This window comes from Hippoglossus hippoglossus, chromosome 6 (genome assembly GCF_009819705.1).
Source record: "Hippoglossus hippoglossus isolate fHipHip1 chromosome 6, fHipHip1.pri, whole genome shotgun sequence".
In the NCBI taxonomy this organism is placed as follows: Eukaryota; Metazoa; Chordata; class Actinopteri; order Pleuronectiformes; family Pleuronectidae; genus Hippoglossus; species Hippoglossus hippoglossus.
The window spans coordinates 16795753-16813049 of NC_047156.1; the positions used below are offsets into that span (position 1 = coordinate 16795753).

At 43.0% G+C, this 17297-nt stretch overlaps 1 protein-coding gene across 2 annotated transcripts; it reads left to right on the forward strand.

Annotated features, from left to right (window-relative positions):
- The first annotated feature begins 329 nt into the window (after positions 1-329).
- On the forward strand, positions 330-17297 carry pik3c2g (phosphatidylinositol-4-phosphate 3-kinase catalytic subunit type 2 gamma). 2 transcript variants are annotated; one of them, XM_034588733.1, is made up of 33 exons: positions 330-426; positions 846-1330; positions 1438-1517; positions 1602-1759; positions 3036-3150; positions 3262-3373; positions 4406-4476; positions 4646-4709; positions 4817-4942; positions 5815-5836; positions 6119-6302; positions 6416-6538; positions 7199-7327; positions 8142-8256; positions 8355-8488; positions 8621-8809; positions 9651-9744; positions 9904-9998; positions 10227-10407; positions 10549-10656; positions 11092-11184; positions 11398-11527; positions 11632-11768; positions 11869-12038; positions 12362-12518; positions 12617-12726; positions 12823-12991; positions 14092-14210; positions 14363-14459; positions 14555-14618; positions 14797-14876; positions 15450-15575; positions 16380-17297. In XM_034588733.1, the coding sequence occupies exons 2-33, from the start codon at positions 884-886 to the stop codon at positions 16530-16532; spliced, it is 4152 nt and encodes a 1383-aa protein (XP_034444624.1). In that variant the 5' UTR covers positions 330-426; positions 846-883; the 3' UTR covers positions 16533-17297. The 2 variants fall into 2 exon arrangements, with proteins under 2 accessions (XP_034444624.1, XP_034444625.1); XM_034588734.1 differs by lacking the exon at positions 16380-17297 and having other exon boundaries at positions 14555-14604; positions 14770-14876.

A 17297-nucleotide genomic window follows, 5' to 3' on the forward strand; every position in this document is an offset into this window, starting at 1 on the left:
AATGTTCCTCATTAGAGTGAAACCATATTGAAACTGAAAGTGTGTGTGTGTGTGTGTGTGTGTGTGTGTGTGTGTGTGTGTGTGTGTGTATTTTAATTTTTTTACTAAAATAATGCCAGTATTCTTATGATTGATCTTGTGTGATCAGTTTCTATATCTGTGGTTAATATTCATTTCTGTGCCATTGGAGGCAAAGTAAGAATTTCATTGTGTCTCAATAAAGACTCTTGAACATAGACATGCGTGTAATGCTGTGTTTCCTCCAGCAGAGAGAGCATGGCTGTGTGTGTTGGCAGTGGGAGGGGTGAGGAAGCGCAGATGCAGACCTTTCTAAATGTTGTACTGGTTTAACTTGCTGAGCCTGGTTTCCCTCAGACGCTTGTGGTGTTGACACAGGATGAGACCCCAGCTCGCCGATCTCTCATGGTGAGTTTCCAACCAACACATCAATCCAGGTGTTTAAGAACTAACCTGAAAATATGAAGTGTGCCCAGTGGATGTAAGAGTCTCAGTTTATTCAATGTTTCAAGAGTCTGGATTGTAGGTTTTGACTGAACTGTACTTTCACTTTAGTTGTCTGTAAGGTAAAGTACAAGGAAGGTTACAGTTTTAAGTCTTCATGTTTTCTTTGACTTGAGTTTAACTGCTCTAAACTCAGTGGCGCGCTCAGGTAGATTTCCTGTTAAGATTTGAAAACTTGTTAATTATTAGACAAATTCTAAACCCTGAGTCATAAAACAGCTCATCGGTCCTGCCTGTAGTGTCCTCAGGGTCATACACTCAAGGGATTAATTCAAATAAAAAGAAGGTGAATAAAAAGATAATGAAGTTTGTGTTTCTTTTAGGACGCACTGAGAGTGTGAAACAACCCAAACCAAGAGGGATGTTCCTCTACAATGTGATGGATCCTCCTGACAGGCTAGATGAAACACTCCAGACACAAGAGTCCGACCTCCCCTTGCCTTTGAAAGCGGATCTAGATGAAACCCACATTTACGAGGACATTGAACAGCTTCATAAAAAGGATGAAGCCCTTTTGTGTGAGACCTCCTTCGCTGAGTTTATCTTCCTGCCTGAACCTCAGCCACAACCTCCGGGTCATATCTTGGCTCGAGGCCCTGAGATCACTGACCAGCACAACAGAACTCGGCTTCAGCCAGTCCGCAGGGCTCCACCTCCACCCAGAACCAGGCCTCAGCCCTTGGTGGAAGACAGACTAGGCCATGCAGCCCCCCCTGTGCCCCCTAGGACACTCAGAAAGCAGTTTTCCTGTGACCTCACGGAGCCCGTTCAGAAACTCAACCGATCCAGGACGGAAGTAGACATTCATGTGAGTATGTGAGGCAAAAAGCTCCTCATCTCCTGAATAATATCACCTAAACAAGAGGTGGTGAGATCAGAGAGAGAGGCCTAAGTTTGTTTTTACTTTCACATCAGGAGCTCTGGACGATCAAACTAATTGACAGTCCACAGGGCAGCACCAGGAGGCTTTCCTCTTTGTGTGAGGCCACTTCCAAGTAAGAGAATGATACCAAGCGTACATATTTGGAGTGGTTTCCATTACAAACTGGAAACCTGTTTGTCTTTACCATCTCTGGCAGGCTGATGTCACGGCACAGACACACAGACAGCGTTCATAACTCAGGCGTGTTGTGGGGTCGAGTGTTGCAGGTCCACCCTGCCCTGCTGCAGCAGGTGGAGGTGACGGTCAGCGTGGCCACAGAGTGGGGCACTAACCAGATCCCCCTCCCCACCACAGGTACGATACTCATTTACAAGCCCTTTCAACCTCTCCCAGATCACACCGGTTTTACAAGGTTATAATCTGAGGCTCTTGATGGTAAAAATAAGACATATTTTTGGGCCTTGGTGGAGTATGCACTCTACTCAGTGCAGTTGTCGTTTGTTTGTTAGTTTGCAGGATTATACATAAACTAAGGGGACAGTTGGGTCTTGACCGAGCACTGCACTAAACTGACTCTTTCTACTTTTCTGTTTATTTCAAGCCCTTTTCTCTCTCTCACACTAGACAAGGCTGGCAATTCATGACATTTTTCTCATTGTCAACACATTTCATGAATCACCAGATCCTTCAGACAAATGTTTTGTTTCCATATCTTGATATAACTTCTACTTCTGAGTGAACTTGTGCTATTGTCCATAAACTGGTTTTATAATTGGACTCTATCCAGTGCCTCACTCTGCTGAGTGCCATTCTAGTATGTAGGGCTATTATGTGTGTATTGAATCCTACGTCATGGTTTGTCATGTGTGCACATGTCTATTTATAGTTATGAGGGCCAATTTTGGTTCAATACCATCATTGTGAGGACATTTTGGCTGGTCCTCACAGATTGAATGAGCTGTTTGAGGGTTAAAGGGACAGCTCATCCAGAAATGAAATTTCACTCATTATCTTCTCACCACTCTGCCGATGGAGGGGTGGGTGAAGTGTTTGAGTACACAAATCACTTTAGCAGTCCCAGGGGTAAACAGGGTTAGAGCGACTGTAGTATCTGGTGACCAAATCTTCAGACGTAATAAAACAGCAGAAAAAGATAACATGCCCACATACTGCTTGTGTGCTGTCATCCAAGTGACCGCAAGTGCCAACATTCAAATTTAATCGAAACAGCGTAATTTACACCATGTTTTTAGCCTAAATGTCTGTTGATATCTTTTCCGATGAGGTGCATTCAGGCGCCATCAGTAATGCTAACGTCTGCTAGCTTAGTAACGCAGTGTAAATGACCTCGAACACTGTTTACCCCTGAGACTCCAGAAGTGTTTTGTGGACTCAAACACTTCACCCTCCCCTCCATCGGCATAGAGGTGAGTAGATAACGAGTGAATTTTCATTTTTAGGTGAACTATCCCTTTAAGACTTGGTTTTAGGGTTAAGGTTAGGCATTTAGTTGTGATAGTTAAGGTTAAGGTAAGGGGCTAGGGAATGTATTATGTCAATGAGTGTCCTCACAACTATAGAGAGACGTGCATGTGTGTGTGTGGACTCTGAACTCTCGTCTTTTATCCAGTGAACAGGACAGTGAAGAGTCTGATCGATGAAATCTTCCAGCTGCTGGACCTCACTCCCGCCACAAGTGGGCAATACGTTCTAAAGCTGTGTGACACCGAGGAGTATCTGCGAAAGTAAGACACTTATCCAGAAACGTATATGTACCAAGATGTTGTAGTGTATGATGCTCCACATGCTTTGTACAAATTGGTGCTCTGTATGTGATTTCTCTTCTCTGTCTGCAGTGAGGAGCTGCTGGGAATGCACGACACTATTCAGATCTACTACAAGCTCAAACTAGAGGTCCCCCTGCGACTGCTCCACGTGAACAACCTCAAACACAGTCTGTCTCGGGATGTAAGTCACTTCAAACTCTGCCTCCGTTCCCACCTACACTGCAGATCATTTACCAGGGAGGAGTGGCCTGTCTTCAGTCTCGAAACGAAGTCTAATTGTCAGGGCTGTTTATAGCTGTAAAGTCCTCCACCCTGATTTCTTGACTTTGTTCTGTTTACACATAACGTCATGACTGGAGCCCGCTCGGCCGCAGGAATGAAACAGGATAAAGGTCAACCTGATGTGTCCTTCAGATTCAGAGCCATAAAAATTCTGAACAAACATTCCACTGCAATTTCATGATTCTACGTATATTCAAAAACAGCCACAGTCCAACAAAGCAGCCAGTACGTTAAAGGGATGGTTCACCCAAAAAGTGAAAATTCCCTCATTATCTACTCACCACTATGCCGATGGAGGGTGAGTTTAAGTCCACAAGACACTTTTGGAGTTTCAGGTGTTGCAGCCATATCCAATACCACTGAAGTAACTGGTGACCAATTCTTCAAACGTAATGAAACATCAGAAAAAAATACACAACATGCCTCCATACTGCTCCATCCAAGTGTCCGGAAGCCCCGACATTCTAATGCAACTCAGGACGGCGTCATTTACACCATGTTTTTAGCCTAAAAGTCCTCTGATGTCCTCCTCAGAGCCGCGTTCGCACGCACACTGCTCACATGCTCTCACCCAAGGGTACAAGGGTGTATGGTGCGCGAGCATCCAGTTGTGGACTTTTAGGCTTAAACACGATGTAAATTACACCGTTTCGAGTCGAATTTGAATGTTGGGTGTACCAGACACTTGGATGACATCACCAGCGCAGTATGGAGGCATGTTCCTGTTGTTTTATTACGTCTGAAGAAGGAGTCACCATTTACTTAAATTGTATCGGATTTGGCTGCAACACTGTTTACCCCTCAAACTCCAAAAGTGTTTTGTGGACTCAAACACTTCACCCACCCCTCCATCGTCATAGTGATGAGTAGATAATGAGTCAAGTTTCATTTTTCTGTGAACTATCCATTTAACGTGTGTTTCTACCCTAAGGGGGCAGACGACAGGAGCCCGTGCCAGCTGTACCAGTCCCTGCGTCCTGCCTGTCTCTTCGACACCTGCAAGTAAGATGACAAACAGTCCTGCATCCCACATCCGCTTTGTACAGTGGTGTCAGTGACAGTGACACGCTCAGTGGGTCATGCGTAAACTAATGTCTGTTAGTAGAAAACATGACTGTTGCTCCTTTCCACTCGGTCCTGTGTGTGTGTTTAATCTTTCCCCTTGTCACAGGTTGACCCTGCAGGATCTGCTCAGCGGCTACAACAGAGAGGTGACAGAGATCATGAAGAATAAGGTCAGTAAAGACGTGACATGATGGTCAGGTATATAAATTACTCTCACACACGTGTATTTATCAGTTTTGGTTATTGATTCTTGGGTGTGATCTGTTCATGTCTATAGTCTGGGATCAACGTCGATGTGCTTGTGGGTCGAGTTCGCACCATCACTAATCTTCTGTGTGGACTCTCATGTGAGGAGCTGGAGGACGTCATCAGCTGGCTCAACAGACTCGGGCCCACACAGTTGGTAGGATGCTACATACAAACACACGTATATGAAGCGTGATCAAGTACAGAAGTCCTGTCAGTTATTCAGCCCTTTTTCTTTTTAGTGGTTTTATTGATCATTTCTTATGCCTCTGCACCAGCGATAGCCAGTGACTGAATGTATTATGTTCATGGTTGTTCGTCCTATTCTTGTAAACACGATATATCAAAAACACCTTGAGAGAATCTCTTCAAATGTGGTTCACACATTTAGTTCAACTCAAGGATGAACTGATTTGATTTTGGAAGCCAAAGGTTAAGGTTGCTGTGACCTCAAAACAATTTTTTTCCCTTGTGAACACAATATCTCAGGAACACCTTGAGGAAATTTCTTTTGATGTGGTACAAACATTCACTTGGATTCAGAGATGACTTGATTAGATTGTTTTAGGTCAAAGGTCTCTGTGGCCCCTTAGAAACCTTCCTTGCCTTGTGAACATATTATCTTCAAAACGCCTCCAGAGAAGCCTTTCAGATTTTGCTCAAATGTTCACTGATGAATCACAGATTAACTGATTAGATTCGGGTGGTCGCAGTCGCCTCAAAACATGTTTTTGGACTCTCAAATGTGATATCGTTAGTCTGTCTTTCGCGAATCTCTTCAACTTTTGAACAGTTTTCTGTTGGACTCAAAGATTAACTGATCAGATTTCCGTGTGTAAAGGTCAAATGTCATCGTGACCTCACGAGTCCGAAAAATAAATCTATGTAGACTGAAACTGCACTGGTTGGCGGATGCATACAGTGTGGTACCTCTAGGGCGGTATTTCTAGTTTTCTTGCTGTAGAATACTCACCTCATCATTCCACTGATGAACTGATGAGATGTATTTTCTCCTTGTCTTCTTCACAGAGTCCTGATGAGATTGAAAGTGGTGAGTAACTGTTAATCAACTATATTAGAGTGGCACTGGTTTGTCTGTTTGATATTGACAGTAGAGGTATGGACATGAGGAGAAAGGAGGGTATGATATGCAAAATAGGTCCCCCAATGGAATCAAACAAAAGACATACCCAATATGGTACAACCACTTAACCACTGGGTCACAGGGAAATGCCCTTGGTATTCTACCTATAACTACATTATATTTTAAGTAATCTAGGTATTGATATACTAACTTTTTGATGTGATGTTGGTTCTGTGTTCTGAACTGTAGCGGTGCTCCAGCTGCGGGGGGCGCTGCTCAAAGTGCTGCAGATCTTTTTTGACAGCTTCCAGTCAGACTTCAGAGGTCAGGAGGTCACCAGCAACCTGCAAACACGTGATGTCGAGAACTACGGTGACATCTGCCAGTTCAACATCGCTGCTCTCTACAAACTGCAGCTCTCCTGGCTCAACACGTACGTGGTCACATTACTGATGTGTATGTGTACACACATACAGATACACAAAGGTGAACCACACCCCTGATATCGACACTAGGTTTTCGTTGGTTTCTCTTTATTCTTCATAGGTATGAGCACTTCTCTGTTTCCTGTGAGTTGATGTACAGAGGAGTGAAGATCTGCGACACCGGCGTTTCTGAACACATCAGCACGGCCTTGTCGTATGGAAACAAGATCCAGTGTAATCGCATGTAAGAGTAAAATCTGTAAAAGAAAAACTGAAATTGACATATTCAACCTTCTCTTTCCTTGTCTGTGAAGATTCTCAGTCATCCAGGTCAGGGTATATCCAAATGCTAAAAAAAGTCCAGTTGACCCTTTCCTTGTTGCCTTTCGTTTTACATTGTGACTGTTAATGAAACTGAAATGGATTCAGACCTATCAGCTTTGAATTCTGTCCTTGCATCTGACTCGGGCTCTTTTTGTGCAGCTCTGTTGTGTCGTCACATGTGTGTGCATGACAAATGGTTCACATTAAATCCATTGTTTTTCACTCAAATTTGACAACAATAGAAAAAGTTACAAGAGTTAAAGGGATAATTCTGCGAAAAATGAAAATTCATTCATTCTCTACTCACCACTATGGAGGGGTGGGTGAAGTGTTTGAGTTCACAAAGCAGTTTTGGAGTTTCAGGCCAGCGTTGCAGCCAAATCCAATACAATTGAAGTAAATGATGACCACTTCTTATTGAGTAGATAATGAGTGAATTAAAATGTTTCTGTGAACTATCCCTTTAAGAGTTTTTTCTATAGAGTTATTATAAGAGTTAATCTAAACGAACAAAGAAAAAGATGTGAGATAACCTAAACAGAAAGAAGCAGCATGTTTATGAGTATGTGTTTGATTTCAGGATGGTGTTCCCTGTTCCGGTGAAGGAGCTGCCGTATGAGAGCATGTTGACGTTTCACTTCAAAGGCTCAAAGAAAGGAAAGAATCCTGAGCTCCTCGGTTGGGCTGTATTACCTCTTTACACCAACAGGTATGTTGCCCACAACAGAATCCAGTGTAACATAGATATCTAACTTCTCATTATGTTGCGCTTTGTTTTAACGTGTTTGACAGTTTCAAGGAGAGTATTGAGAGGATCATTGAAAGATTTCAGCTACCGATGTAGTGAACCTGTCCTTTAAGGTCTTTTCAATGAATCCTCCTTGTCTGTTAAATGCTCACAGTCATTTTTTAATTACACGTAGACCGTCTGTCATGGACGGATTACTATGAACCCATTTGATGCGGCTCTGGAACAATCAATCAATCAATCAAATTTTATTTATATAGCCCATATTCACAAATCACAATTTTAAATTCAACTTTAAAAGGAGGAACGTCTCAAAACTTCATTTAATTTGATATGTCACATGTTTGGAGGAATAATCTCTGTCTATATTTGGACCTGCAAAATATAATTTTCACTGGGGCGACTTATTTGTGGTGACACAAGAACAAGGCATGGTCGATGGTTTAGGTAATGACGTAGAAGAAACCATATATTCTCTATTATTCTTTTTATTATTATGTTTTTGTTAAAAATTAGAACGTGTTATTATCCTGCCTTAATAGTCGGGGTCATTAACAAGTTTCAAATCACTTTGAGTTTCTGATTTTATGTTAGAAACTGATTTAACTGATCTAATTTTGCATATGATTTGAATCTATTTCCGGTAATTATGCTATTACACATTTACTACAAAGTGCTGTGGTTACTTTTAAATTATATTGTGCTCATACATTTGATACTGCACAACAGTTGAGACAATAATTAGTGACAGAGGGTGTGTGCTGTGTGTGTGGAGGACTTTGGTAACAGGGACCGTCCTGCTCAGTCTGTCCACGCGGGCCTGGACGCCGGCTCCTCCCTCCCCTGCCCTGTTCGACAGCCACACTCAACCTGTTGGGGTCATACTGCAGGTTAGTGATACTGAACAACGCTGCCCCCTGTTGAGCAAAACACCACACTACACCACATTACCTGCTCAATACTTCATCCTACGATTGGTCTGTTCCAGCTTGAGTTTCCAAATCAGTTCAAGTGGACGTATCAGAGGCCCATCGCACTGCCTGGTTCAGTCATGTTCACTCAGCCGTGTGAGGAGCTGCAAAAGAAAATGCTGGACGTCTCGAAGAAGCACTGCCTCTGTTTGTGAGTAGAGGAAAACAACACTCATATGAGGATTTTTGACCATATACAGTTTAACTTCTAAAGAGAGAATTCTATTCCCTGAATTTTCTTTCTTGCGTTCTGTATCTCTCACCATAACATCTCTTCTCTCAGTCTAACAGAAAATGAGAAAACTTTCCTGTGGGAGAAGCGAGACTGTGCTGACAAAGGCAGCACTTTCCTCCACCTGATGCTGGGTGGGGTTCTCCAGTGGAAGCCTGAATACTTGACAGAGATCTATACTGTAGTAGAGAACTGGCCCATTCATCTGCCTGAGGAGGCGCTCTTCCTGCTCAGTGACAGGTAGACTGCACTGGCTTCACATACACAAACTAGACCTGCACTCAGTAGAGCACATACCTCCGCCAACAGTCTCCTAAAATTAAAACAAACTTACAGGTGAGGCCACATTAGATTTGTCAGCTAGATTTTGTGGTAGATACAGAGTTCTTTTTTACTTTTATTGGGTTTTTGATGGTCCATATAAACATTGAAAACAATCAGGACTTACAGTGAAAACTTTTTCTCCCCGAGCCTTCTGCAAGACTCATTTGTAGCAAAACACAGTAATACTGAGGTTAAGTTTATAGAATTTAGTGACATCTAGTGGTGAAGTTGCAGCTGAATGCCCCTCACCTCACCCTCCCCTTCCAAACATGAAAGAGAACCTGTGGTAACCTTCCGTTGTCATAAAAACTCAAAAGGTGTTTAGTTTGTACAGTCTGGGCTACTGTAAAAAACATGGCGGCCTCCATAGAGAGGACCCTCTACCGATGTTAATATAAAGTATTTAAATGTAAAGGGCCCATTCTAGGGTAAAGAAAACAACAATTCATACAATTTAGATGAAACACACTAGTGAAAACATCACTAGGATTATTTTAGATTCAATTTCAATTTCGATATCCTAATAGATCCCTTTCATCTAAATCTTACACACTGAACCTTTAAAGGTTTATAGCCCTATTTGTTACAGTACAGCAGCTGAAACACATTTAAATCCACTACATCCAGATTTTTATTTGGATCCACATTAAATTACACTCACTAAATTCAACACAACAGGCAGACCTGTGACCCAAATTCACGTCGAACATCACAACCATGATTCATGTTTCCATCAGTCTTAACACGTCTTTTTCAGTTTTCATGATCAGACTGTGCGGAGAGCTGCGGTTCAGTACTTTGATCAGATATCTGATGGAGAACTGGAGGTGTTTCTGCCTCAGCTGGTCCAGGTAAACACGCCCACACCCTCACACACCTCCACATTATCCATATGGTATCTTTTATAAGGAAATATCTCAGCACAGGACCAAACCATTTGTAGTGTAGGTGTCACACTTTCCCCAGTAGTGTGATGAATGACATGTACCTTCAGTCATCATGTCCTGCAGGCTCTGAAGAGTGAGTGGGAGTTGGAGGGACCTCTGGTGATGCTGCTGTTGGAGAGATCACTGAGGAACATCCGAATCGCCCAGCAACTCTACTGGTGAGCGACCGAGTCAGACGTCAAACTGAGGGGACGTAGATTTACAATAACTTTGATAGTTTCATCTGCTCAAACATGTTGAAATATTAATATGACAGTTTGCATGAAAATAAATCAGAAATGTCACTATAATGCATTAATATCGTTGCTTTGGTATTATTTTGTGTGTTTTTTCCTGGTCTGTATTTTTCACTGCTTTTTGAATTTTGAATGTTGCTATGGTGACAGGCTGCTGGAGGATGCTCAGACTGACCTTTACTACCAGAGCTGGTACAATAAGATTCAGGCGGCGCTGTTGCACTGCTGTGGCCGGACACTGAGGCAGGAGCTGGAGCACGAAACCCAGCTGGTGTCCGAGCTCGTGCAGGTGGCTGACCGGGTCCGCACTGCTGACAAGTCTCGACGTAAGGTCTGTATTCAGGTCTCTCATCCACCCATTCATGTATGCACTCACTTAATGGCTCATAATCCTCTATTGTTTGTGACTGTAACTGTGCAAGTTTAAGATTTCATTTTTAATTAGTTTGTAATTTGATGAATTTGTCTGCAGAATGTTTTGAACGCAGAAAAGTGGAAGTTCGTCAACCTCTTCAAAGACGGGATCAGCTTTGGTCTGCCGCTGGATCCTGCCGTCCGTGTGAAGGCGGTGGACGTGGATGTAAGAAAATTACACAACACTTTACAACCAATGTTTGGGAATTTGTGAGCTTTGATATCTTTTAATATTGTTTAAGAGAAACTTTAAAGAATTCGATCGCAAATGTGTTCTTTACAATTTCCCTAAACTAAACACATGTCAGTGATAAAATGCCAAATGCCTGCAAGGAAGTAGAGGAAGTATTGTGATAGGGCCTCTTTGATGTATGTAAGTGTTCTTTAGAGGAATGTAAACTTCTGATAGCTGATGTCATCACAGGTTCTCTGAGACTATTGAATTAAGTTTTCAGATCTTTTATTTGAGTAAAGGTTCCAGCACATGTGTGAAACATGTGAAAAATACTTCCCTGACAAACTATATTTGATTACTCTTATTTCATACACACTCAGCGCGGTACCATTTCAGTGTTTCCTTCTTTTGATGCGTTTCCTTCAGGCCTGTAAGTTCTACAACTCCAACGCTGCTCCTCTGGGGATCACGTTCGTCTGCACCGACCCTCTGGCCAAGAACGTCGGTGTCATCTGCAAGGTTGGTTATCATCTTGCACGACCAGACATGTCTCCACCATTGTTCAATTAGTTGGTTATAATATGATTCTTTATTGTCCAGATTTCCCTTCTGAAGAAAATTTAAATCGGTCACAGAACAGCTTGCTCACACTGCTACTGCCACATGGTACCTAAACTCTGTTGCTAAGTCAAAGAGCCACATTTTCATCACTCAGTGCATTGTGTTGTTCAGACAGGAGATAACCTGCGTCAGGACATGCTGGTGCTTCAGATAGTCCGTGTGATGGACAGGCTTTGGCTCCAGGAGGGACTGGACCTGCAAATGATCACCTACAGGTGTCTGTCCACAGGCACAGCTCAGGGTCAGTTAGATGTTTCTGTAAATGAATAGTTCCCGTCTTATTTCTACGTGGCTGTGAATTAATGTTTACCTCACTTCTATGCTTGTGATCTATGTGGCTGTCAGGTCTGGTGGAAGTGGTTCCAGAGGCAGTGACCCTGGGGAAGATTCATCAGGAGTGGGGTCTGAGTGGGACCCTACGGGAGGACACGCTGGAGAAGTGGTTCCACATGTGGAACAAAACCAAGGAGGACTACGAAAAGGTTCCAAAATATTTTGAATGTGGACTGTGTGCATTGATCGTTCTCTTGAATATCCAGTTTGATGTGCATTGTGTAACGTTGCTCCACCGTGTAAATGCAGGCTGTGATGAACTTCATCCACTCGTGCGCAGGCTGGTGCGTGGCCACGTTCATCCTGGGGATCTGTGACCGCCACAACGACAACATCATGTTGAAACCCAGCGGACACATGTTCCACATTGACTTCGGCAAGATTATGGGGAATGCCCAGAAGTTTGGAGCCTTTAAAAGGCAAGTCGATAAAAAGGCAAGCAGCATTGTCAAAGGGAAATGAGTGGCTTGAGTGTTTAAGTAGATAGAATGTGGATGTTTGCTGTTAGTGGTGTTTTAAATGTGTCTGTAAAAGAATTTGAGGTCCTAAAGCAGAGTTTGCTGATATGTTTGCTTTTCTAAAACTGGTGTAAAATATTGTGGGTCATTCAAATTCATAAGAATATGCATCACATAGACTTGATCCCAGCACCCACCAACTCTGACTGACTTCCAGCATCCCTTTTCAAAGACAACAATGTGAATGAACAAGAACCCCCTCCCACTCTATGTTGCAATGCTAGGGACCGCTCTCCATTCATCTTTACATCTGAGATGCAGCACTTCATCACAGGCGGGGGGCAGAAGCCTCAGCGCTTGCATCGCTTCGTGGAGCTCTGCTGTGAAGCCTACAACAAAATCAGACGGCGCTCGGCGCTGATACTCAGCCTGTTGGAGCTGGTGAGCGCTTTACTGAATAATAACTTCACAGTTGTATCTGAGAACAGATCACGTTTAATATAACAAACCCTCACTCATGGTGTGAACGTGGCCACCAGATGCTACATGCTGGTATGCCAGAACTGAAGGACTCTAATGACCTGCAGTACGTCCAGAACAACCTCAGACCTCAGGACACCGACCTGGAGGCCACATCCTACTTTACAAAGTAATTTAATGTGCAACACACAGAGTTTATATCTGCAGTTTTATTTTTCGGATGCAAGTTATCAGACACAGTTGTATTTATTGGTGTTTGATGTAGGAAGATCAAGGAGAGCATGGGCTGTGTTGCAGTCAAGTTTAACTTCCTGACGCACAACATGGCCCAAGGGAAGAAGCAAGAACCTCTGACCAGGGACGGCATCCCCACTCCCAGCACCAACATCCAAGAAGCTGTCATCCAGGGATACACGGTCAAGGAAAAAGATGTGGTGAGGCAAAAGGCTGCTCTTTGTGTTTTGGTGATTTAGATGGAAAATAGCACCTGTTTTCCTTTTTACAACAAATGCTTTCAGACAGCAGTCATTTCCCAAACCTTTTACTAGGGGGCTGGCAGAGTGAGCTTATGTGAGAATACAGCTTGAAAATGTCCAGATTCACGCTAATGAGTGGGCGTGTCAGTGATGTTTGTTACTGACTGACGTGAAAGTAGAAGAGTACAAATATCTCGAAGTGTCAACTTGGAAACACGACGAGATTCAAGAGTTTTTGATGTTAAGGGCCGACACTGGTGACCATGTGCTTTTAGTAGCAGAATTATTATGTATCCACGTCCTGCCTCCTGTTTGCTTCACGCAGGCGTCTTTCCTCATCTGAATGATCCTGTACAGTTTCCTGTGAATGCATCTGATTCAAATAATCACCGGTTGTGTTCCTCATATTTGAAAGACAAACTCTGAAAAATGTGCGGCCCCATTTTCTGGAGTTCACGCCTGAACACATGGTCAGACATTTAGCCTCTCTGGTTCACATCCAATATTCTCAACTGGGTTCAAACAAACAGACTATTAAACTGTTGAAAGATGAAACTGTACAAGTTCTTGAGTGGAAACTCTACAGTCAGTCTTTGTTTCCTGCTGAACTCTATTTGGCCCCTGAAGTAAACATTTTTTTCATATAGCACCTTTCTTGCTGATTAGTTAAAATTCAAAGTGCTTCACATTTAATTGACAATATGAAAATAACTAGTCACTTATTTACTGTATTAAAAATATATATAATAATGTATTCAAATACATTTTGGCGTACACAGTGTGCTTGAACAAGGAAATTTGTATATCATCATATATAATATATATATAATGATGTGTGGCTTTGCTCAAAGCTATAGAGTTAACAGTAAACAAGGGATGACTTTAAATTGTTTAAATTGCCGATCCCCTTTAGGGCCCCAGATTTAGAAAAATCCTACATCCACCACTGGCACTGAAGGAGACATCATGGGAATCGGTTGTTTAAGAACATGGATGGATATTTAATACCTAAATCCTCTCACAGCCAGATTGAATGATGTGTTTTGTTTGATTTGCAGATGTATAATCTCAGAGTAACCATTGATGATGGTTTTCTGAACAGTGAGAAGACATTTGGGCAGTTTGAGCTGATCCATAAGCAGCTAAAGAAATACTTCATTGAATCAATGCTGCCCCAGTAAGTAAAGAAATATAAACTGCACTGATCCAGCTCGCATATCACGGCTATTTAAATTTGAATTAAACTTTTCTTTTATAAATAAATAAATAATAATATAATATGGTTATGAAATAACTGGATGTATGTCTTCACTCTCTTCTCCCTGAAAGTTTTCCAAGCAGGTATACTCCGTCGTTCACCACCACCAGGAAGATGTCGCTGCTGAATAAATACCTGAAACAGCTTTTTGAGGGACCATGCAAGGGAGTGAGTTCCTCGTGTAACGCTATACATCACTGCTTGATCCCCCCCCCCCCCGTGATATTTACCTGGCGCTAACTTGTTCATCTCTCTCACTGCAGAATGAGTTTGTGTGCAGCTTGTTCCTGGACGGCCCCGTCAAAGTCCAAGAAAATGTGGCGACAGGTAATCTTCTACATGAAGAACTAAAGATGATTTAAATGAAATCAACACTTTATGCAAAGAGTATTTTTTAATGTGAAAGTTGATTCTGCTGTATAATTTAGGGGAGCTCTAATAATAATAGTTTATATACATGTGCTATGCTATGATTTTCTGGCACTGACACACTGATCTTTTGCAGGAGCCAAGCCTCAGATCCAGCTCTACATTTCTTATGTTAACTCTAAGCTCTCGGTTTTGGTAAAACACCTGAAGAACCTTGTGAGTTTCCTTCACTATGAGAGCTGGTGCACACTTAAGGATTATCTGGCTGATTTTAGATCAGATTTGTCTCCTCCGACTATCCTGGGGCGTTCCCTATTAGAATCGGCAAACTGAGCAAATCCGCAACTGCCAATGAGATTCACAACTCATGCTGCAAAAGCTTATTCCGCCTTCACAGCCATGATTTCATCAACAGTTTTTTAAAATCTTTTTTTGTTTTTCGCTGCACAACAAAACACATGAAAATGCAGCAAGCTGACAGTGTTCGGCCCCCTCCATATTTTGTTTTACTTCTGAAGTCACGTTTGCAAGTTTCTGTGAGATCTCAAGCCTCTGCAAGTGTGTGGTTTGACTTTCTGGCCAAATCCCCTAGGCGTTCTGACGATTGTAATAGTCATTATGTCTGTGGTCGCCAACCTTTTTAAAATCGGTTAAGAGTTTAATATCCTCGAGTGCGCACCAGGCCTTTGATTCTTATTGCAAATGTTGTAAATTGATTCTCTGTAGAAATACATACTGGTTTGTGCTGAGGAGCAGCTTTTCTCTTTTGTCCCTTTCTCTTCTCAACAGAAACATGCAAACGGCTCTAACCCCGACGCCTACGTGGTTATACACCTGAGACCGGACCCTCAGCAGCGCTCCAAGAGGAGGACAAAGGTGGTCCGCAATAATGACAACCCCACTTTCAACGAACTGGTACATCACCTTCTCTGCTGTTCTTACTTCATAAACATATGCTTTACATGAGGAAAATGAATGGCACTCAGCAGAGCACTTACCTGCGCAGAGGTCCCCGTATTAAACCACATTTGAATTCACTAGATCCAGATTTTCCTTTTGATCTGCACCCAATTACAGACGCATAATTATCAGTCCCCTGAATATGCCAGAGATGTAAGGGGTTCTCCCCGAATCTAAAGCACATCCTTTCACCAAGTTGCGTGGTCATCCGTCCACTAGTTTCTGTGTAATCCTGCTAACTAACAGACAAAGGCAGGTGATGGTGTGACCTCCATCATCTTTTCTTCAGGAGTTGATGGAGATCAACAACAAAAAGTGAATATTGGACCTAAATTCATCAGGTGCAGATAAACACAACCTCAAATTGATGCTTCTCATCAACTGGGTGTCTGACCAGGCTGCTCTTTGCTAACTCGTTTTCCATATGAACTTAAATGGTGATTATGTGTCAGGGAACCGTTTCCCTGCATTGGATCCTCTTTAGATGATGTGCTGTCATTCAGCACAAACTCAATCTGACTGATGTGTGTAACGTTCACTTCCATCGTGAGCTCTGCCTGCGGGGCCGCTCTCCTCGCTGTGTGAGCGTGATGAGATCTTTGAGCGTTAAACCCAGCAGACTCTGACCCAGCAGCTCTGACAGCCTGTTGCATGTTTTATGTGACACAGAGATTTGAGATAAAAGCCAAACATTGGAGGCCACATGCAGAGCCGAGTTGATAGGAACTGATAACTCAAACATCTGCCTCCTGTTCACAGCTGGAGTACAGCTGTGTTCCACTGCTGTATGGGATGGTGCTGGAAGTGACGGTGAAGAGCAAGAAGACGTTCGTGGCTGCGACCAACATCAGACTGGAGGACAAGTTGCTGGACAAGAAAACATGGTTTCCCCTCGGGAACTGTGCAGTCTGACCTGAGAGCACTGTGCGCCTGCTGCCAGCAGAGGGTGCAGCCACACTGAGGGAGAGGATCCAGACTGATGAAGTGTGGGAGATTCACCTGAGAGGAGGAAGTGTGCACTGACATTTTTAAGTATTTATCTGATGCAACTGAACCTCATTGAACCCTGAGCTCAATGCACTGCCGGTGGATGGAAGACGTTACAAATCTGAGTCACTAGACTCAGGGGGAGAGAGACTGTTTGTTGTGCGAATTATTCTAAAACATTTTATTCTGCTTGTTTTGATGCAGTCTCTGTGATGAAGAAGGCAAACTATTATTGTCCTTATTGTACGTGCACTTTAATTTGTACAAGCATTTTGTTTTCGTTCTTGTAAATGTGCGTGGTCGAGACTGTCTACGTGGCAGATTGAGGAGGAGGTGAAATGCGGCCGTTTGTTGTTGTCATTCCGAGCTGCCTGTCAGTTACCTGACCAGACCGGACGTGTTGTTTGTCCCTTTAGGCTGTGACAACTGGGTGTCCTTGACCAGTGGAAGGGGTGAGGAGAGAGGGGTGAGGAGAGAGGGTTGAGGAGAGAGGGGTGAGGAGAGTGTGTGTGTGTGTGTGAGCAGGATGACAACACTGCCACTCTCTGGCCTGAGGGGTTGACTTAACACCCCCCCCCCCCCCCCCTCCTCCTCTCTCCATCCTTTGTCATCAGTGGCATCCAGACACAGTTATTCACATGCATGCACAAACATGCAGAGGCAGATGTTCACATACCTGTACAAATACCC